At 40.7% G+C, this 23,751-nt stretch overlaps 2 protein-coding genes across 2 annotated transcripts in view; both read right to left on the reverse strand.

Moving 5' to 3' along the window:
• Positions 1-1,712: 1,712 nt before the first annotated feature.
• On the reverse strand, positions 1,713-3,514 carry LOC310985351 (interferon-induced protein with tetratricopeptide repeats 5-like; the record flags this gene model as incomplete). The annotated part of the gene is made up of 2 exons (XM_083970925.1): positions 1,713-2,988; positions 3,510-3,514. 2 exons carry the CDS (start codon positions 3,512-3,514, stop codon positions 1,713-1,715), a joined length of 1,281 nt encoding a protein of 426 aa, XP_083827051.1.
• Positions 3,515-9,394: 5,880 nt separating this feature from the next.
• rhpn1 (rhophilin, Rho GTPase binding protein 1) overlaps positions 9,395-23,751 on the reverse strand; it is a gene marked incomplete at both ends in the record, with an annotated part of 32,762 nt that continues 18,405 nt past the window's right edge. The window contains 13 exons of the mRNA XM_083970926.1: positions 9,395-9,643; positions 10,096-10,248; positions 11,688-11,834; positions 12,585-12,661; positions 12,744-12,938; positions 13,636-13,749; positions 14,704-14,860; positions 14,958-15,145; positions 15,238-15,404; positions 16,199-16,323; positions 16,501-16,578; positions 17,023-17,098; positions 18,372-18,500. Of these exons, the coding sequence (XP_083827052.1) occupies positions 9,395-9,643; positions 10,096-10,248; positions 11,688-11,834; positions 12,585-12,661; positions 12,744-12,938; positions 13,636-13,749; positions 14,704-14,860; positions 14,958-15,145; positions 15,238-15,404; positions 16,199-16,323; positions 16,501-16,578; positions 17,023-17,098; positions 18,372-18,500 (1,855 nt within the window). The remainder of the gene's footprint in view (positions 9,644-10,095; positions 10,249-11,687; positions 11,835-12,584; positions 12,662-12,743; positions 12,939-13,635; positions 13,750-14,703; positions 14,861-14,957; positions 15,146-15,237; positions 15,405-16,198; positions 16,324-16,500; positions 16,579-17,022; positions 17,099-18,371; positions 18,501-23,751) is intronic.

Here is a 23,751-nt window from a genome sequence, read left to right on the forward strand (position 1 = left end):
ATAACTAGCCGTCCATATTAGGCCTCAGACCATCAGTATTCCAGATTGCCAGTCCACCCCTGCTTAGTTTTTAGCTTAGTACGTCACTTTTTTGTGTCCCCTGATGCATTTTTGCTGTGTTTGTATTTAAAACATGTGTTGTCAAATTGATGAGATGTTTTTCTGAATTTGTAGAGCATTTGTAGTATGAATTTCGTTAAGTTTCTGTCCTTTGAGCATCCAGGCCACCGTAGTTTCACCTACATGCATGAAGACCAGTCGGTACATGAAATGTGGCAAAATCTACAAAAATAGCCTCTTGCGCCCCTGCTCTTAACGCAACAGGAAGGCAGCCATTTTGAAATAATGTGGCAATTTTTTAGCACCATTTTTTGCCACTAACAGGTTGTTGATGTTGCTGCAGTACCAGAGCTCATATAAAACATGCAGTTCACTGATGCCTTCACTAGAGGGCAGCAAAGTCACACATTCAACTTGAGCAGAAAATGGTTTTAGAAAATCAGACTGACTCCAGAGAAACACTAAGTGGTACAGGGACTTCACTCTGCAGGTAACAAAACAGATAATACAATGACATCTGAGATTTTAGTTCAGTTACACAATGCACAACACTTGATTATCAGACTGGATCAGAGGGACTTTGTTAGTCCAAGAGCTTCACCACAAAACCCATTTGACATTTAATAAATCATCTTCAAAACCCGGAATCCTTAAATTGTATTAATTTCTAAAGCTGTAATATAAGAAATATCATCATCATCATCATATCAGTCAGTATTAACCGTTACATGATCACCAAAGCTTTCCTGTTTTCTCCTCCACTGACCACACACAGATCTGTGTAACACACTACCTTATGGAGACAGGGACAGGTGGGGTTTTTGTCTCTTAACTGTGAATGGAGAAGATATTTTACTGCAGTCAGTGTGTCCTGTGATTTGATGCACTGATAAAAATAAAGAAAAATTGTCAGATGTTGCACAGTTTTGTCGTATGAGGAAGTGTTGGCTTTAAAAGATAACCCAGGTTTATTATGAAACTGCACTGGAAAAGTAAATTGTCTTTTTAAGAGTCTAAACATCCTCGGACAATCATAAAAGGTTGCAGCTCCTCAGACACAGATAGAAATTGGTATCTTTTAAAGTCTGATATTCACATTTGCTTAAAGATAAGTTATTTTAAAATCAAATGTAGCTCTTCAGCAGGTCGGTTGTGTGTCACGCCTGTCCTCTCAATGTGACATCTGTTTTTCTTTTATCTGTGACATCTCATATTTGTTTTAAATGAAAAAAACAGTGGCTGGGTGTGTTTTATTATTGTTTTATTATTACTGAACCTGCTCACTGCAGTCAGTTTATGAGCTCTTGATTTGATTTGCACACACAAAACATTACAGATACAATATTATTTAAGCTCAATGTACAGCAGAGGTTTAAACAACATTAAATATACAGTTTAGTACAATTAAAAAAAAAAACAGTTTTAAGAGTTATTAATATTAAAACATAATTATTAATTGCTCACAGAAAGATTTGGTTTAGTCACATCATTGTGTTCAAAAGGTGATAATCACTTCAAGATAATTATATTATTCTTTCAATGTGTTTATCTTTCTCTAAATTGAGGGTCTTCAGATTGACGTTAAAACCTTTGGAGGCCAACTGGTGGTTTGTGAAACTGAGCTATAACATGTTCCTCTTCATTATCGGCTCTTAGAGTTGCAGAGTTGCAAGAAAATCCTCAATTTCTCTACACATTCGGTTTCTCCCTTTTTCTTCAATCCTCCGCAGAGTACTGATGCTGTTGTCACGGAAGTAAGATTGGGCCGGTATCTTTGCTGCCTTCATGTGGTATCTTATGGCTTCGTAGCCCATATTATGGATGTAATGCAAATGCTTTGCATAGCAATTGTAGAGCATCTGAGCCCCTTTAGGTTCTAGATCAGAAACACTTTGTAGCAGCTTCTTGTATATCTGGTCAGCCTCAGCTTGGTTGTGGTGTGATTTTGCACAAATGTTTGCAAGTAATATATATTTCCTAAGCGAAGTATCAGGGTAAAGAGAAATCACTTCTCTGTGGAGAGTGATCGCTCTGTCGATCGTGCTGTTCAGGGGACTGTCGCTGTTGGATAAGATCCTGACTGAGTAGCAGATTGTAGCACACCTCTTCAGGTAACGATTCTCTGGGTGTCCTTTCATTGCCTCCTCTACCAAATTAATAGCCTTATCCTTTGATATATAGTTTCTGTAGACCTTCAGTAATGGTCCAATACCACTGTGGTTGCTAACCGGGTTTTTCAAAACCTTTGTGGCCAGCTCACGGGCTTCACCTTCAACTCTCTGACCATTTATAGCACAAGCTTGAAGGTACAGAGCAGCGAGGTACAGGTTCTCTGGGTCCTGTTGCATGGCAATTTCCATCTGCTCTAAGTTGTCGCTCCTATCTAGCGTCATCACATGGCTGGTCTGCCACTCCACCATGTCCGGCTGCATCTTGATGGCTCTCTGGAAGCAATCTTCAGCCAGCAACCTGTCGTCTGGGCCAAACTTCATCAGAGTCCAGCCTTTTTCAGCGTAGATCTCTGGATGGAGCTCATCCCGCGATGGAGATGGATACTTGTTCATTAGCTCGTCAACCTTTGACAAGCAAGCCTGGCTCTCAGCTCGTTCTCCCTGGTGGTAGTGCAGCCAAGCCTTGTTTCCATAGTTCACCACCAACCAGGGGCCCTCGTCTGAGTTTCTCATCTGGCAGAAAGCCTCTGCAGCCCTGCTGAAGAAACTCCAGGCCTCTTCGATGCACCCCAGCTTGTAATGGATGAACCCTTGCAGGTTGTAAATGTGACCCAAACAACTACGTCCCCCCTCAGTCCCAATGTCTTCCAGGGTGTCCCTGACACTGTAAAGTTTGTGCCTTTCAGGCTCGAGGCCCCAGGTGAAGTGGCACTGCAGGGCCTCCAGTCTGGCCTTCAGTGTATCACTCTGAGCAGAACTGGTGGGGAACAAAAGGAGGAATATTATTAATTTAATTAATTAATTCATGGAAGAAAAAACTGAAGGAATTAATGCATGAGATTAGGAAATATCAGAACAGAGAGATATAAGATGAGTGAAAGACATGAAAGAGGAAAAATCTAAGAGGAGAAAAAAGTATTAATGACTGAAGGAGGAAAATAAAACATTCAGAGATTTAATAATTAGATTAATAGAATTAGAAATGAATAAGGAAACAAAGAAGGAATGGAATATAAGTATGGAAATTGATTCAGAAATGTAATACATGGGTAAAAATAGGACAGAATAAACAAGAGATTCAGTATCAACAAATGAATGAGAGGGAAGAAAATAAGGAATGAATGAAAGAGGGGTTTACAGAATAAGAGATGAAAAGGAAGATATGGTGGAAGTAGAAAGGACGGACGTGAAGAAAGTAAAATGAGTGAAATGAGATGAATAAAAGGAGAGAAAGAAAGAACAAAATGTAATATCAATGATGTCACTGAGTACAGGTACCTCATCTTCCAGCTGTTGTCAGTAGTTTTCTGAATGTATAATCTCTATGATCAGTTCTTTATATCTGCTGCTCTTTTGGGCGTAGCCCCATTAAATCATTAATGTTCAACTTTTATGGAGTTGTAAACAATGTTGAGTCCTGGGTTTAGACTTTCGTTTCCTACTAAAGATGCCCTGAAACGGCTCTTGTCATGTCATATGTAAAAACACGAAGCTGGGGAGGAATTTGTCAGGGATATTGACTGATTGTCCACGATAGTCATTAGTGTTGTATGTATGTATGTTGACCCTAACCCTGCACCTGCTGCGCTGGACACCATGATGAGTCATAAAAGTGTTGAAATTATTATTATTATATTATTATTATTAATCTTTATTGCAGACACAATAAGCGGTCCATATCAACAACAACAAACATGATAAAACAGACACAGAGAGAGAATCAATTATCAACTCTCCACATAATTCATAAGCAGGCTACCCGACCAGTGTTTTCTCAGCCTGGATGAATACCTATAGCAGCTCATATTATGGCTGGTCAAAGCCCCAATAATGTTGTTCCCCGAGTCATCCAGGCGGCACATAAAACGATACATCACATTGTTTTGCAGGAAGAGAAAATACATGTAAAAATGTAAATAAATAAATAAATACTTGAATAACCTTTTGAGATGAATTTGGCAAATATCAAAATGTAAATGGACAATTAAAGCTGGAAAATAACATTTCACTAGAAACAATCAGGGAAACGCCTGTCAGAGCTCAACAGATCTGAGCTCAGATAACTGGATTTCTGGCATCTGTCAATGACCAATGAATCCAAAGTCCATTATTTAATCTTTGAATGTGCAAATCTGAGTTTTCAGCAGATGCCAAAACGCTGAAGTCCAAGTGCAGTCCTGACTCATGCTACACGTTGTAATCAAATGAGTCGAGGTGCAAGTCTCTTTCAATTTTGTCAAATAGAAACTTTTTGGACTCAGGTTTAGATGTGAAAACTCCTCATTCAACCGGCTTAAACCTTTAACTGAACTCCATCATAGTACAGTAACTAAGTACTTGTACTTGAGTACTTTACACCACTGCTGGCCAGTCAGCCACATACAGCAACAGTTGCGTTGTAATGTTAATTTTGTGAAACATAAGTTATTTCTTGAGTATAAAGAAAAATGGGCTAATGATATCTGGTTTAAACCAAAGCTCAGAACCTATTGCCAATTAAAAAATGTATATTGTTCAGAACCCTATGTGACTTTGCCATTGGATAGATCCAAGAGATCTTTATGTGCCCAGTTGAGGGCTGGGATTCTCCCTCTGGCAATAGAAGTTGGTAGGTTTAACTCAGTACCTGAGGATGAAAGACTATGCACATTATGTAATTTAAATGTAATTGAGGATGAACTGCATTTTGTGTTTCATTGTCCGTTATATGACGAAGCCAGGCAGTTTTTGTTTCAGAAAATGCAAAATGTGAAACCGGAGTTGTTTTGGGTTGATGATGAGGTAAAGTTGGAATGGTTCTTCAGAAAAGAAGTCTTTACTATAGCTACTTTCATGAAAAATGCCTGGTCAAAAAGAAAAAGTGAATTATTTATGTGAATTCCATGTGGTTTCTGTTTTTGTTTGGTTTTGTCTGTGCTCTGATTATTTTGTTTGGTGTCTAAATATGATGATAATGTGTCTTGTAAGCCCTTATAGGCTGGGCGCCTTAATTGGTGCACGACACGTAAATTAATATAAATTCATTCATTCATACAGTAACTGGCCAATTGGAAACACAACTAGCCATCCATATTAGGCTTCAGCCGACTAGGACAGTATTCCAGATGGCCAGTCCACCCCTAGTTTTTATCTGTGTCACTTTTTTGTGTCCCCTGATGAATTTTTGTTGTCTTTGTATTTAAAACATGTGTTGTCAAATTGATGAGATTTTCTTCAGAATTTGTAGAAAAGTATGAATTTCCTTAAATTACTGTACATTGAGCCTCCAGGCCACCGTAGTTTCACCTCCATGCATGAAAACCAGTCCGTACATGAAATGTGGCAAAATCTAGAAATTAACGCAACAAGAAGGCAGCCATTTTGAAATAATGTGGCAATTTTTGAGCACCATTTTTGCCACTTACAGGTTGTTGGTGTTGCTGCAGTACCAGAGTTCAAATATGAAACATGCAGTTCACTGATGCCTTCACTAGAGGGCAGCAAAGTCCCACATTCAACTTCTGACTCTGGAGAAAGACACCGGGACTTCACTCTGCAGGTAACAAACCAGATAATACAATGACACCTGAGATTTTAGCACTGTACAACAGCAGCTTCTGAATTTGGATATTTACCTTTACCTCTAGTTGCTTCTGATTCATTTATGTGTCAGGGGGCGGAAGAGACTCAATCCACTCCCAGGTGAAGATGCTTTAATTCTCCAGATTATCAGAAAATTGTTCAGATTATTAAATTAGACTATTAACAGTTTTATAACAGTTGCCACCGAAATTGATTTAATATTTAATGTAGGAGCTTCTTCCACTGTCGTACTAACTGTAGGTATTAGGTAACCATCAAAGCAGTGAGATGTTTTTTTTATGATTTTATCTTATGCACATAGATTATAAACTAATTTAATTGTCAACAAACTCACAGCAACGTATTCCTACTAACTACTATTGTAAATGAGCCTAATACACAGTGTGGTTTCAAATAGTCACATTAAAAACAAATAATGAGATACTTTGCTTTTATGGTTCAAAAACATGGACACAATTATTGATTTCTGGCTTTTATTGTTTTCATATATGAAAATAATACTGTGCAAATCCCCAGGCAGAGTCGCCGGGGACGGTTGGTCAGATATTCAGTGAAAAACACAAAGAGAGAAAAAACAATGAATTTCTCTTCACAACGTCCTTGTCAAACATTTACGTACTCACTCTCACACACACAGACAGAGCAGAGACAAAACACTCGGGTACAGGAAGCCAGAGAGGGAACGATTCCCTGTTTGTCACCTCTGGTTTCCCGTACTCGTGACTGTGAACCACCATGGCACAAGCAAACAAAAACACACATATGGACTAAACACTGCTTGTAAATCTAGTCGTATCAAAACATGAATCAAACATTTCTCCTCTAACGTCCTCGTCTACGGACTCTAACGTTGGCTGGACTCTAACCGCCTCCTCAGAGGCCGTTAAAGACACAATAAGATACAAAACAAAACAACAAAAACTGTAACATGTGGACGAACGCACAAACCAACCAACCAACGTCGTGCTTTTCCTTCCTGCACAATCCGCTCCCGTGTCACATTTTTAATGTCAAAACACACAAACTCTTCAGTGTTTTAAGTTCAGAATCGTCACGTCAGGAACTACGAAAGTTAACAGCTCAATGTTAAAAAATACTCAAACTACAAAACATTAGATCAAAACCTGTGAAGTGCTTTTAAAAATCCACAAACGACAAAACTAAAAACAAAGAAAGAAAAAAGAAGATATTTCTCTAATAACACTGATCTGAGGTCAGCGGATGAACTGATCCAGATGCAGCTGGGTCGGTGGATGTGAAACCCAGGACTCTGTGACCACGTCAGGGTGAAGTAAGACACAGGAAACGTGCTCCAGCTGTTTGTTGATGCTTCTTCACCCTCTGTTACATTAACACTATAGTACGTCATCATGAGTAAAGAAGCTTTTAGTAACTTTTCATTACAAACTCTGTGTGTAACCAGTAGGCAAAGTATATTAGAGATGCTCTAATATGTGACAACTGGGGCTGTCAATCCATTATAATATCAGTGTCCATATTTAATCACGGTTAACAGCAAATTAATCTTGTTTTTTCTGAAATGCACCTTAAAGGGTTATTTTTTCCAAGTTTTTAGCAATCGCCAAATTATGCTGATTCATGCAAATGTTACTTTATTATTCATGAACCAAAAACACTGACAAATATCGTCCAGAAACCCTCAAAGACCTCATTGCATTTGGCATTAAAAAAAATATGCTCAAATAATAATATGATGGCTCAAAGGCTGAATATATAATAATATAACAGAAAGGAATTAAATTTGCACTACGTGTTAATAATATTGCGTAACTTTGACAGCCCTGGTGATAATGTGTTTGTTTTGTTTTTTTAATTGAGGCTAGAAATAAGACAACAGGTGTGTTTGCATCATTTCCAATTCCAGATCAGAGTCGAGATCGAGTGTGAATCTTGTCGTGATCACAGAGTTCACACGCTCAAAGCATCATTAAGACTCGGTGCTGGGCTCAAACAGTTCGTGGCTCTCTGTTTCACAGGTGAAATGATCCAGTGACGTCTTCAGATGTGTTCACACAAGAAGCAAAATCCCCTCAAGTCATCGAGTCGACTCACAGTTTACACTCTGACTCAGCTTTAAAACACAATGTACAAACTTCACAAAGCCCAGTTTGTCTCAGAGTAACTGAACAAAAAAACTGTGATGAAGCAGACACATACACACACACACACACACACAGCGAGTCACTCATGACTGTTGGCCGTTGTCCGTCTTGAACCTGTTTAAACCAGCCCGCCCCCTCCAGGTTAATTCACACCAAAGGTCGCCCGTGCCCCCACCTCGTGTTGTGAACGTGTGTGTGGATTTATAAAAGTTGCTGGTAGAGGACAGTGAGCTCTTTATATTTTGTCATGATAACATGAATATGTACACAACTAACAGTCATATTTAGCATTAAGAAACCTAGGAGATCTGAGGCAGATCTCGTGTGCTGCAGAGACAGAGACAGGTCTGAAACAAAGTTCATTTTCTCCTGAAATTTGCCATTTTAGTGTCTAAATGTTCAGAAGAGATGTGGCTTGTGAAAAACACTTCAGTGACTATGGGGTGAAAGAACCGACCATAATCTGAGCTCATGTCTTCCATTGGAGTCAACAGACTCAAGACCTGCTGCTGCTGGTCTCCTAAAGGGGCGGAGACAACGCTTGCGGATGAAAACGGCAAAAATATTTAATCGTATGTGCCTTTCGTTTAGACGGCGACAGCGTTTTGGGGGCTTGAAAACGCAAAAAAAGTGAAACCACCCTCCAGAGTGGAAATCTTAAAAACGCTCCGCCGTTGCGTCTCCATGTTAAGGGTGAAAACGCAAAATCTCCTCCTCGTTTTCATCACAGGCATGCGCCAGCACAGGAAAATAACAACAAACATGTCAGATTCCACTGACTTTTGCATCACTTTATGCACACAGATTTCCACCCCAAAAACACTTGTCTAAACGCGAAATGATGAGTGAGAACGCAACGTCACTTTTGCATTTTCTGTTCAGATCGTTTCCATGTGAACATAGCCTGAGTCGTAGTGGGGCATCTTGTTTCTAAACTGTCTTCATGTTTTCCTTTGCTTTCTGTGTTAAAAGGGTTTTTTTATGGAGTTTCCCCTCAATGCGTGGGTCTGAGGGCAGAGAATGTTGTTATGATGCTGTGTAAAGCTCTTTGAGACAAACTGTTTGTAAAAATGGGCTATACAAATAAAACTGCCTTGCTTTGCCTTCTGTGTGAACACATCTCCGGACTCAGGACAGATCACCACAGTTTCTGCTCCTCTGAGTGGCCGCTCCAGCCTCCTCCCTCCACCAAGGTAAACAAAGCAAAAAGCTACATGCTACAAGGTTTCGTACTGTATGCTCCCAGACTGGCCAACACATATTGGTGCCAGGATCAATAAACTTGTGCATTTTTGTTAGATTTTTGTTTGAAAGTCAGACGTCTCTGCCTCCTCTGCCGCGCTGCACCGACACAGGAGGTTGAGGTTGTGTCGTTGGTGCAGCAGCGAGCGTCAGTCGTCGTCGTCGTCGTCGTACCGTGTGCTCTGATTCCCTGAGTGGCTCCTCTGCTCCCGTGTCTCAGTACATGGCCTCGGCGTCTCTGATGCTCCCGAACGACAAACTGAAAGTGCTTCCTAGTCTCTTGGCGACGCCGCCGCCGCCGCCGCTCCCGCCACCGCCGCCGCCGCTGCTGCTGCCCTCTCTCTTCTTCTTCCTGTTCCAGTTGAGCAGGGAGGCGGAGCTCTGGCCCTTGGCCGCGCCCAGCAGACGCTGCCGAGCGTTTTCTTTATCGCTGCAGTGGGACAGCATGACGGCTCTCCGCTCCACCTGCTGATACACACACACACACACACACACACGACCCAGTTACTACATGGATACTAGGGCTGGGACGATATGCTTTTCTCCCGATTCGATTCTTCTACGATTTTTTGGATGGCGATTCGATTGAAATTGCGATTCTACGATATTGCCGATTCTCTCTTATCTGCACACAAATACTGTAGGAGCCTAGAAATTAACATACTCCATTATAAAGTGAACTTAAACCCTTTTCAAAACCTGTACTCTCTGTATGTAAAAAAGGCTAACAAATGCACATTGCACAATATTTTTAAATTTAAAAAAAAAAAAAAAAAATTTCCCCCCCAAAAATCGATTTAAAAATCGTCAAAAAAGATATCGCGATATTTATGTGAATCGATTTTTTATCCCACCCCTAATGGATACACACAACAGCAGCCACAGACATTCCTGAACACACACACACACTCTCCTACCTGTGTGTCGTGTGAGTGTAACGTGACCACGCTGAGCTCCACCCCTCGCTCGCTGCAGCTCTTCAACATGTTGACGACCTCGCTGTGTTTGGCCCATTTACAGTCCTCTCCATCCACGCCCACGATGTAGTCTCCTTCCCTCAGTCCTGCCTCCTGCACAGCACACAACACAGGAGGACAGGAGAGAGAATATACATTAACATACATTTAATAATGCAGTTGCACACATTATCCAACCAATCATTAGCAAAACATACAGGTTTTTTCAATCCTGGATTATATATATATATATATATATATATATATATATATATATATATATATATATATATATATATATATATATATATATATATATATATATATATATATATATGTGTATATATATATATATATATTTTTTTTTTCTTTCCTTTCATATGTGTGTGTGTTTGTGTTTATTGAATGTGAAGGTGGATGTTGGTATTAGACCTACCCTATATTATATGGGTATGTATGTTTGTATGCATGGAGATGTGTGTACATATGGATGTTTATGTGGACATGTATGTAGGTATGTGTATGTGTATACATGCGTATGTGGGTATTTATGTATGTATGTACTGTATATATATGTGGATATGTGTTTGTGTAGGTATATGTACTGTATGTATATGTACTGTATGTATGTATGTATAATTTCTGTACTAGGTGTATATGTAAATTATATTCATTATTTAAGGAGAGGGAGTGGGAGTTTTACTTCTTCTCACTCCTTTTCGAATATGTATTTCTATATCTCATGTTTAAATGTTTTGTCTTATTCTCTTTTTTAATTTACTTTATCATATTCAAAATAAACATTTCAACCAATCATTCATTCAATCAATCAATCAATCAATCAATCAATCAATCAATCAATCAATCAATCAATCAATCAATCAATCAATCAATCAATCAATCAATCAATCAATCAATCAGGAATTATTGCAGCTTTAGGACTAAGGAGGATGGAGGATCATGTTTGTTTTGCTGCTGATACCAATTATCTTCATGTCTTCATATCAGCCCCATACACTTTGTAAAAGTTCAACCTGGCCAACAACAGGCTGTTTTGCTTTGGTGGTTTTTCACATGCTGGTGTGTAAAACAAAGTGGGACACAGTGTTTCTCTCAGACACCAGAGAATTAACCACAGGTGATCATGTCTACTGATGCTGATAATGAGTGGTTGATCAATCAAAGCGTCCCTATTCAATACGCAAAGACTTAAAAGTTGTGTTCATGCTGATTTTAAGGTAAATTAAAGGTCAATGTTTCCAGATAATACAGGAAAAATGTTTTGATTCAAAGATACAGATGAGCAGATGAATATTTAATTTAGTATAAATCCGTTCAAATTGAAAACAACAAACGTCAAATGAGCATCAAATTACATGAATTCCTTAAAATAGGATGGTGTGTAGTGTAGATGCTTTGCAAATTGTGAATTCACTTCTTTTCAATAATCAAAATAATCTCAAGTAAATAACTGGATTTTCTTCCAGACCTAGTCTTCTTCTTGCTGTGCAGATGTTTTCCTTGCAGTAACATCTGTCTGACTCTTGTCTTACCGCGGCGCAGCCTCCAGGGACGACTCCTGCCACCAGGACGGGGGAGTCTCCTCTGAGTGTGAGGCCCAGTCCGCCCTCTCTCCTCTGCAGGCAGATCAGTCGCACCGGGCCCCAACGAGCCCGGGCGCAGAACACGGACAGAGGCCCCTGCAGCACGGGAGAGTCATCAGTAACTCAGGTAACAGTACAGTAGGTGCTACAATTTACATATTTTAAAGGAGAAGTGTGTTTTTTTTTTACAACCTGGACCTTATTTCTGCCATAAAATATGGTTGTTTCCTCACCCATATAACTTTGGTGTCATTAGGACAATATTTAGATCCAGATCCACTCTGCGATGGTCAGCTTCTTAACCTGGAATTTGCTACTGCTGCTAATACACTATGGTTCGTTTTTGTGTATTTCCAAATTGCCCCACAAAACGACCAGTTGGACGAAAATCTCAACCTCAAAATCTGACAAATATTCAGCCATGTTGCACAAAACTAGCAGTGGCAAATTCCAGGTAAACAAGCCAACCGCTGCAGAGTGAATGAGCCGTGCTGCAGCTGCACGTGGCACTCAGAGATGACAGTTCAGAGGTTAGCAGGTCAATCTACAGACCCCGGATGACGATAACAGGGAACAGGGAACAGCACTAGTGAATCATAACAAAATATTAGTGAAATGAACGAGTTTTGCAGCAGTTTAGCGTTATTTAGAGGCTGCATTCTTGGTGCCCTGAGCACTACCACTATATACGCGGCTCTCGAAAGGATCTAAATATCGTCCCAAGGACTCCTAATGACACCATAGTTATATGGGTGAGTAGTAAACAACTGTATTTTATGCCAGAAATAAGGTCCAGGTTGTAAAAAAACGGCACTTCTCCTTTAAATGTCTTCAGTGTGGACATACCAGTCTTTGGAAGATGTCAGTAACCTGCACTGTGGAGAAGTTGGGTGGAGTGATGTCTGGTTTCTGGTGTGATTGAGCTGTGGAATAGAAAGAATCACTTCCTGTCATTTCCACCATAGATTGAATATTAGACGCTGAAACATCGTGTTTATGTCTTACACTGAATCTCTGGAGCCTCGGCGGTTTCATCGAAGTCGTCCTCCCGGTCCAGCTCCGAGTACTTGTCCAAAGAGCGCTTGTGTGCGAGAGACAGCACGTCCTGCAGGATGTCCATCTTCCTCAGGATCTTGCACAGACCGTGGACACGCATCGCCTCCTCGTGTCTGATCACTGCACGCCGCAGGTGAGCTTTACCTGGACACATGTAAGCACAGATTGCTTTTATTCCAGATGTGAAAATAACTGTGGGAGCGAGCGTGTACTTAGGTTGCATCCTTGTTACTCCTTGTCAACGGTAGGAGAGGTTGTGGGTGTGTGTGTTTGTGTCACAGGGGGAGTAGTGGCAGTAACCAATATCACCTGCACCTGCTTGTAATTTAGTTTTCTTTTGTCATTTTCTGTTGACTGCAATTCGATTTGTGTGTGTGTTAAAGGGATAGTCCAACATTTTGGCAAATTGGCCCATTGCCATAATCCCTATAGTCATAGCAGTAGGTTCGTTACCTTTATTTGTCGGTGCAAGCTGTTTTTAGAACGGCGGAGCAGAGCCGTGAGCTGCTCAGAGCTACGCTACGGAGGCTAATGGGATTTCTTGGTTTCCCTCATCAAACTCATCAAATACACAATCCAACAACTCCAAAACGCTCTGGTGGACAAGTTGTGACCTGCACATTGACCACGCTATGAGATAATAATGAAATGTTAGAAGACATTGAAGACAGAGTTGTTTTCGAGACTTGCGGAAAAACTGCCACCGACGGGAACGTGTTCCATCAGCTGTTTTGCATGAATTTACATTGAAAACAATAAAAAAATCAGAAAATAAATCTGGATTCCTTAAAGTTGACTTTCTTATAACGGCAGATAAAATGGACCTGGTTCATAAACTCACCGAGCTTTCGTCTTTTTTCAGGGTCTCGTAGAACCTGGCTGAGCGACGGTCCTGCAGGAGAGCTCACGTAGAACTGGAGGAAAGCCTTTTCTACTTCCTCCTCTTCAGCAGACGCTACAGAAGTTATACAAGGTTAAACCAACTTCAAATATATGAAGCTACTCACAGAATATACAGCATGTATATATATATATGTGACCCGTTCTATCAAAATGAGTCAGATGTCGCAACGTTCTATTTTTAGATAATCAGCTGATAATGTGGAAAACCCATAGAAAATCAAATAAATTATTTTACCCTAATTTCAAAGCAATGACATTCAAAAGCAATCTCCCAAATTTTCATAGTCCAGATAATTGAGAAAAGGCACATAAATGATGATTAAAGTTGACCTGCAACTTTAACCCTCTGAAGATGGTTCAAGAGCGGTGCAAAACATGAAATATTTTCTGAACCGTTCATGATAGAGACGAGCTGTAAACTGCATCTAAATCGCGGGATTCTCTGCTTTCCGACGGTCATTGAATGGTGCCTCTATGACAAGAAGGGACGGATACAGAAACAGATGCTAAACCGAGTAGCATCGACACTAACAGAGCGTAGCATCGATGCTAAACCGAACGTAGCATCGACACAACGCTTGCACATGTTTTACAAAACATCAACAAAACATGACAACTTCTGAACCATTTATCATAGAGACGAGCTGTAAAAAGCATCTGAATTGTGAGATTCCCTGCTTTCCGAGGGTCATCTATGAGGGATGGTGCATCTATGACAACAAGGGACTGTATAGGGTGCGTGTAATCACGTGGTACAGGAACAGATACCAGAGTCACTGGCAAAAACATTAAATGCAATTTTCTCAGGTTTTAGAACGGAATAAGAGAGTGAAAGATCACAATTCAAATGGCCACATCTTGAAAACCATCAAATGTATGACTCTGACTAGGGTATCATTTTAAAGCTTATTAATCTCAACTTTGAAATTTGGGTCACTGTGACTCATTTTGATGGATCAGGTCACATATGTATCTTTTACATTGCTTTGCCTTGTTATCTACTTACACATGTGGTCACAGAGAGCGACGGCAGTGTAAAAGTGTGAGAGAGCGCGGAAGTGTTCAGATTTGACCTGAACCATGGACGCCCACGAAAACGGCACGTAGTCCTTCATCAGAGGCTGTGTCATGGTCTGCTGCACCAGCAGGTAGACGTCCGACACCTGCGGGACACAACGGGGACGTACAGAGTGAGAAGAACGTCAGGATATACACTACAAACGGGGATGACGCAGACGGATCAGGAACGCGTGCTCTCACCCGTGCTGCCTCCTGAGCCAGGCGGAGCTGGGAAGTGAAGTGTGTGTCCTGCGTCGTGAGTACAACGCTCTCGAACACACACTCCTGCACCTGGGCCACCATCAGTCGGACCAGCATGCAGAGCGACGGGCCGCTCATGTCCAGACTCGGAGCGTTGGAGAAATTCTCCTTAAGGTAATTAAATGCACCTGAAAAGAAAGGGATGAAATCAATTTCAGATTTCCAGATTCTTAACTTTGCGGTGTGTGTGTGTGTGTGTTTTCGTGTTGTTTTTCCGTACCTGCAGCTCGCTGAAAGGCATCTATAGCTCGGTCTATCCCGGCGGTGGCAGAGCGGTCCTGCCGAGCGCCGATCTGCGTGTACAGAGCGCCGATGTTGAACAACACGCTTCCTTTCTCGAAGGCCAACGCGCGCTGACAGGACGGGACGCCGGTCAGAGAGTCGTACCTGAGTGACGGAGGAAATGACACGATGAAACTCAAGTACATACATACTGTACACCCAATTACATAAAAAAGATGTCACCCCAGTAAACCGGAATAAATTGAATCCAGATATTCCCGACACATGTGTGAAATGTCAAACTCATAAAGGCACCCTCTTCCATTGCATCTGGGAATGTGAGAAGATGCAAACATTTTGGAAGGAAGTAATACATACAGTATAATTTCCCAAATAATTTCCAAACCCATTCCTATCTCCCCTAAATTCTGTATTTTAGGCCTCTATCCTGAAAATCTCTCCTTAAAATCGCATGAAATTAAATTGATTAATCTCTGCCTTGTTCATTCAAAATGTCTCATTGCCTTGTGTTGGAAACATATATCATGTCCCTCTATTAATCATTGGCTAAAGGAATTATCTAGTTGTAGAGAAGTTGACTTATAGAATTAAACATAGACTTTGTGAATTCTATCAAATCTGGGGCCTTTTTTACATTTTCTTGAAAGCGCGGATCTGCAGTGTGCCCTTGACTCTTGAATCTTACACTTACTTAGCTCTACAATAACTATGTAATCATCTGTGCTGGGTTTTTCCTAATGGCGTTGCACTGTGTGTTTGATTTTATGGCTCTATGTATCCTTATTTTTTCTTATTTTCCATTTGCTTATTTAGTTTTCCTGTTTTTTTTTGTGGACCTAGATGGATGAGATCCTTGGTGGGTGGGGTATTTGAAGTTCATGTTGTATGTTTATGTACGCTCTGTATAATTTAATCAAGTAAAAGTGTAAAAGTCGTACCAGTGGAAGTGAATGCCGAGGTTCCTGTGAGGAGGGAAGAAGCGCTGGTCCAGGTAGTACAGCTGGTTGTAGTACTCCATCAGCAGCTCCAGACCGGCCTGGTTACGACTGGGCGTGCGCATGGCCTGCACACACACACACACATACACACACACACGTTATGCACATCCAACATAATACACCCAATTTTTCCTACAAATTTCCTACACAATACGTCATGATTTTCCACATCTAACTCAATAAAAACCAGATCTAATGCTGCACCAGATCAGTGTTTGTTTTGTATGAGTGATTTTATTAACCTGTCTGAGCTCCATAAGCTCCTTGATCTCCTTGTCGTAGAGCGAGCTGTCCTCTCCGTAGTGCTCACAGATGAAGTCCTGTGAGAGGACACGATGATGAATCAGCTTCACAGCAACTAAAAAACCTTTGTTTACCTATAGACTGTATGAGGCTTTTCAACAAAACAAAACAAAACAACACTAGGCTTCAAATCATCCACTAGAATCACTTTAAAATCCCTCACTGTGCTATAAAACTACATGTTCGTTCAGCTCTGACACCTATAAAAAGTTATATTTTATCAGAAATGTTTCTCAAGAAAATAATTTGTCAAGATTGCAAAAAAAAACATATCTGGATGTGAGGTTAATTTGTGTTTCTCTGAATAAATCAGGTCAACTAATGTCCAGTAAACTGTCTTATACTGGCAAATGTTCACTAAGACAGTTTACAGTTGACCTTTTATTTTCCTGCTCTAAAAGAAATCAAAGGAAACTTAAAAAAATAAATGTGAAATATGATCTGCTGGATTCTGTTTTCACCTGGATAGAAACAGTGAAGTCCACCTCTTTGGTTTCTTTTAAACCAAGTGGGATCATGGGAACGTTGATCGCCTCACTGAAAAGACACAAATATAGTTTGCGTTTGTGTGTAATCTGTCACTGGTTAGTTAACATTACGTCAGCACCAACACACACACACACCCACACACACACACACACACAAACACCAACACACACACGGAGGTTTAAACCAGGGTCAAGTCAGCGCTGCCATCTGCTTGTCTTCAGACCCAGCAGGGACACTGCTCAGGGCTTCATCCTGCTAATAAGCAAAGCTAAAGCCCCGTATTAACCCTTACTGCCCCGACACCCCACCACACCACAACCCCCCCGACACACACACACACAGACACACACACTCACCTCCTCCCATTCACAATGTGTAGAAACGTGTACTCGCACCATGGGGTCATTAATGACACTCTAATCGGGGTATTTATCCCTCCAATGACCTGCGGCTACACAGGGAAAAATCTCAGGGATGTGACGAACTACACTTAAACACACAAACACACACACACACCTGTGTTTCTTTACTCATGAGGACCTTCTCAACCCACATCCACCCCAAATTAAGTCTTCAAACAAACACAGCGCTTTGACGAACCAAGAACCTGACTTAAACTTAAAGGAATAGTTCAACATTTTGGCATAATCTCTATAGTTTTAGGAGTAGGTGCGTTACCTTTAATTGTCGGTGCAAGCTATTTTTAGAACGGCGGAGCAGAGCTGTGAGCTGCTCAGAGCTACGCTACAGAGGCTAATGGGACTTCTTGGTTTCCCTCATCAAACTCATCAAATACACAATCCAACAACTCCAAAACGCTGTCGTGGACAAGTTGTGAGCTGCACATTCACCACGCTATGAGATAATAACAGAACGTTACGAGACAGAGTTGTTTTAGAGGTAAATGCAGAGACTGCTGGCGGAAAAACTGCCCCGGACAGGAACACGCATCGAAAACAACTCTGTCTCTTACGATTCCATTATTATCTCATAGCGTGGTGAATGTGCAGGTCACAACTTGTCCACCAGAGCGTTTTGGAGTTGTTGGATTGTGAATTTGATGAGTTTGATGAGGGAAACCAAGAAATCCCATTAGTCTCTGTAGCGTAGCTCTACTGTAGGCAGCTCGCGGCTCTGCTCTGCCGTTCTATTGCACCAACAATTAAAGGTAACGAACCCTACTGCTATGACTATAGCGATTATGGCAATGGGCCAATTTGCCAAAATGTTGAACTATCCCTTTAAGATAAATGATAAGTTTTCTCTCATCATAAATCTCATTACTGATGATACGGACGAACAGTGAATGAATCCCGAGTACCTGTCGGTCTGGTAAGCCTCCATGTTGCTGTTGAGCTCCTCCAGCTCCTCCTTCAGCAGCTGCAGGTTGGAGTTGACGAAGCTGAGCTCCAGAGCCACCGTCTCCCTCACCTTGTTGTTGGTCGTCGCCCTGCATCATGAAAAACACACACACACACACAGTCGGTGAGATATCATCTTTGAATAACAAGTCAGAGTTGTTTCCTTACAGCAGGAGACACAAAAAAAAACTCAATCCCTATGGATGCTGTTATATATCTGAGTTTCTTTACTGTTTACTGTTGAAATAACTTTTTAGCTTCTGATTAAAAAAACACTACAAATACTCCAGAAAATGAAGCCTGATAACAATCAAGTACATTAATCAGGGAAGCAGCTTGGATCAGCATCCAGTAGCCTATGTAACACAACAATTACAAAAACAACAGATTTATCAATTAAATTGTGAAACCATCTCTGGTATCAGCGTCTGTTCTATATCATTTAGTTTATATTTCTTGGGTTTTGGACTGTTGGTCTGGAAAATTATGATCAACATCACTGACAATTTTCCAGCATTTTCTAAACTGGAAAATCTGATCAATTTAAAAGTGATTGAAATGTGTAGATAATGAACACAAGTTTCAGCTGTGACACTTAACAACTTCTATGTGCTGTAATCTTACATCATAGTTCTTGTTTTGATGCTTTATATATAAAACTGATGCATTTGCCGCTAATGAGAAAAAAAAAAACAATTAAATGTGAATTTGACGATAAAAACTGTGCTTTAATAATTTAACCATGCAAGGACACACACACCAAAAAGTCCACTTTACTTTCACAACAAGTCTTGAATGCATTCATCTCTCTCTCTCTCTCTCTCCTCCATCATCCTCCACTCATTCACTACAAGACTCTCCACTCCTCCTCCTCCTCCTCCTCCTCCTCCTCCTCCTCCTCCTCCAACAAACACAGAGGGGAGTGTCTTACTAAGACGTAAGGCCAGCTCACACTGCTGCTGGGGGGGATTTGAGATGAAAAACCACACACACAGTGTTCCTGGAAATCTGAGTGAGGCATCAATGGGTTACCGTGGTAACTAATGATATACACTTTTGTTGGAGAAGTGGCTAAGAAAATCCCCCTAATTATGCAATCATTAAATTTTCCCCCACGCGGCTCAGGACTGAGACTGAAGCACCAAACCAGGAACAAGAGGAGGAAGGAAGGTGAGAGGGAGAAAGACACACACACACAAATAATGATGATGAAGTTGAGCAGAGAAGATAATTAGACACAGGGAACAACAGTGGAGTCTCATTCAATTAAAACTAGTCTCAGTTTCATAAGATAACAGCAAAGACTAAAGGTCTCTGTGCTGGATGAGTCATCCGATGCATCATCATCATCATCACCAGGAGGGAGATCTGAGGAGGAAAGATAAACAGTGGTGTGGCTCTCTAACATTAACCCTGCTCACTGAAATGTCAGATTTCAAGCAGAAGTCAGTGATCTGGTGGTTTTGGCTAACTTCCTGTCAGCCGATGGAGTTAGCAGTCCCCGCCCTCGTCCCTACGTCACCACATTCACGCGCATCCCTTGGCTGCACACACAGAGAGGACCGCCCCTTTATGCCGTTCTCTCTCCTCATTGGATAAAGGTTGTAGGATACAAGGAAAGTTTTCTCCTCGGCTTACAGCAGAGCAGAGTGACTGATAGACCCGTGTTTCAGACCAAAAACTCTATATAAGTGATTCCCGTCGGAAGATATAACTATTTAAGACTTATATTAACACAAACATTCCGCTTACTTCTGCTTTAATCCCCCAGTGTAAGTGTTTGAAATATTCAGGTCATGAATTGTCATCTATACCACATGTTTACATTTATTTTAATCATTTTTTGTTTTGTTTTGTTTTTTAACAAATGACACACTAACATTTAAATTCCTACCAATTCAATGTTCCGTACCAGTATCTGAGCATTTACCTTTATTTTGGCGCACATCTGCTAATATGGTTCCGACAATCTTTTTTGGGAAGTGACAGTATTTAGGAATGTTTGCGAATTGCGATTAATTAATTGTGGCGTTTAATACCGCGATTAATTGTGAAAACAAGTAATGATGACATCCCTAAAACGATGAATAAACTAAACTCCTTTAGTTTAGTATGATGACAGGACACACACAGGCTTCTCCACAGCGTCCCGACCTCCACTTTCACAGTCTAATAGACACTTTTACAAACAGGTCATAAATAAGTTGGTGCTTCAACTCCAGTGCTAACTCTATGAACTAACTTTTAATTTTAAGAAAAACGTTTGTCAGGTTATTAAATAATTTAAATAAAGCAACACTATGTGGTTTTTCAACCTTAAAATAATGTTTATAGACTAATTTAAGTGGTAGAAAAACAGGATGAATCGTACCACCGCTGCAGGTGGAAAAGAGAGAAAGTGATCGAATACAAACCGAACACAGATAAATATCAGACCAGTGTTGTTGCTCATACAGCATCTTTACAACACAGGTAGCAGCTGCTCTTCTCAACCAGAATACTAAGAAGAAAAAAATAAGTGTCTACAAAAAAGAAGAAGGAGAAAGAGAAAAAGAAGGGAAAAAAGAAAAGATAGATGGACGGGCTGTGTCCACTGCTATTTGATATTTTTTGTTTTCTTGTTATTATTACTGTATGTTTCATCATCTTTAATTTTTGGAAACAGTGCATAACATTGGTGTTGGTACTAAGCCAATGCAATTATAACTATAGAAAGGGGCAGGTACTATACGTTTTTCTTCATCCTGCTCCTTTTCACATATGATTATGGGTACGTCATGTAAATATGTGCAATCATGTGTAAACCATGAATGGAATAAATCGAAATTAAATGAAATGAGTACTAGCCTCAATCTTACATTGTGTTGCTTTAACTAAAGCAAATTAATTTTGCAGCAAATGTGTTATTTTCAGTTTGTCAGTGCACTTCTGAAACATTAAACTGAACTGTTTTAGATGTGTACAGTCATTGAGACATGTTACAATAATAACTGTCTGGACTTTTGGTCTTTGTGTTTTTTGGGGGTTAAACTTTTCACCTCCGTTAGCTTCTGTCAGGACAATCAGTTACTTCGGCTGCACAGCCAGAAAAATGTGATTCTCTCTCTGTAATCACATGACCAAACTGGTCTGAAACACGCAGCTGAAGCTCACCTTTGAGCTCCTTTTAAATAATGTTAATCTCTCCAGTTAGACCACTTTACATTCACCTCTCCCTCCGCCAGTCCCTCCTGATTTCTCTCTCACTCTCTCTCTCACACACACACACACACACACACACACACACACACACACACACACACACACACACACACACACACACACACACACACACACACACACACACACACACACACACACACACACACACACACACACATACACCTATATCTAGGATCAAGCCAAGGGCAATCTGATTAGTCAGCTTTAAATGGGCTGCCAAATATCCCCTTCACTCACACCCACTTGCACGCACAACACACTGCAGCTTTTGAGGGGAGAATATAACTCTTAATAGAAAGTAGCAGAGGAGCTGAAAAACACTTTTATTACAGTGACACTGTAATAAATAATAATCAGACTAACTGAGATGTGGGGCCAGGATTAAACTAGTTACTGTTCCTCAGCTGGGCTTTCCCACAGAGAAACACACACACACACACACTGCAGCGAACAACATGATCATCAGCCAATCACAAGCCCTGATGAGTTTACAACCCATCTTTCATCTGTAATTAGCATCTTAACCCCCCCACCCCCCACCCCTCCTCCATCACCCTCATACCACGACCCAATTCCACAACAGTTTCAGACTGAGTGAAGTGAAAAAGAAAGCAAAATGTTGTGTGTGTGTATGTGTGTGTGTGTGTGTGTGTTCGTCTGTGTGTGTGCTCTATTCCAGTTGACCGGAAAGGGGGGAGGATAGAAGAGAAAAAAAAAAAAAAAAGGTCTGACAGTGCCAGACAAATAAGTGGGGGATGAGCTTGCTGCCAGGGCTTCGTCTCTGCATGGGAACAGGACGGGAGGTTGGACACAAAGCCAGCTGATTACAGGCCGGCAGCCTGTGTGGGGGTCCTCTTTGTGTCTCTGTGACCCACCGTCCCAACAGAAAGGGCAGGAGGACCTGTTTTATTTCCCCTAAACTGAGTCATCACCTTTTAGGATAACAGCCTGAAACCAGTCAGAAGTGGTGGTGCCGGGAGGGAAATGGATAGAGAGAGAGAGAAGAAAAAGAAAACATCTCTACCTGTTAAAGAGTCAGTCCAGACTCCACAGTGAAGTTACAAACTGAAAACTTTGTCAACTTCATTTAGCTGTTAAAGTCAGTAACATTTACTGGTTCCAGCTTCTCAAAGGTGTGAATTTGCTGTTTTTATTGTTTTACATTTGGCTGAAAATGCTTGAGACATACAAGCGTATCCGAAATTCGAAATACCAAAAAGTAAAGTGACAAAGATAAATTGAAAACAGAGAAGTCTAGTTAAAAACAGGAGCATTATAGGCTAATGATGCATTATATCAATGATAATACAGTACTTTTGCTTTGTGTTTTCTATAATATCAGACAATAAACTGTAAATCAACACATTTCTAAAGTTATAAAGTTCATGTTAATGGGAGTTTTGCCTGGAAAACTGATTTCCAATCCTTTAAAGGGACCAGTCGTTTCCGCTCTAGTTGTATGCACTAGGCAAAAAAAATAAGTAAATATGGGACACTTTTCACTTTTACTGTGAAAAAAATATTCAAGACGAGGCTTAAAAAAAACAAACTGTGAGACTAATTAATTAATGAAGTGTTCGCCCTGCTTTCTATCATTCATCTATGTGGGATGTTAATTAGTTGTAGCCTAATGCGTCCTGGGATAATAATGAGGGGTGCCCTTTAGTTGTCTCTTAATTAAAGACGCTGTTGTTTTTCTACGCTGATCTTATTAAATTCTGACATGGCGACTAAGAAGGAGGCAGAAAGCAGCTCCTTGCTTTAATTAACTCGCTCCTCCTTCTGCTCTAGAGTCGAATGTTTATGAGTTTGAGGGGAGAGGCAGCAAGTGTTTTTTCAGACTGTTGCACTATGGGGTCATTCATGTTGTTCTCCAAACTGCCACAACAAAGTTTCAGTATCTGTACGAACACGCAGAGCCTGAGAAATGGTTAAAGAAGAGAAGAAAGGGTGAGAGAGAAAGAGGGGAAAAAGGCACAGAGAGAGAGATGGAGAGACGCTGCAGAGGATAAAGATGATGCTAATGTTCTCAGAGAGAACACTTTGATGTTCTGCCACCGTTTCTTTTTTCATTTCCCTCATTTCTTCAGCAATAAAACTCTTGCATGCTGTGTGAAT

Source organism: Trachurus trachurus (genome assembly GCF_905171665.1).
Source record: "Trachurus trachurus genome assembly, chromosome: 4".
NCBI lineage: Eukaryota > Metazoa > Chordata > Actinopteri > Carangiformes > Carangidae > Trachurus > Trachurus trachurus.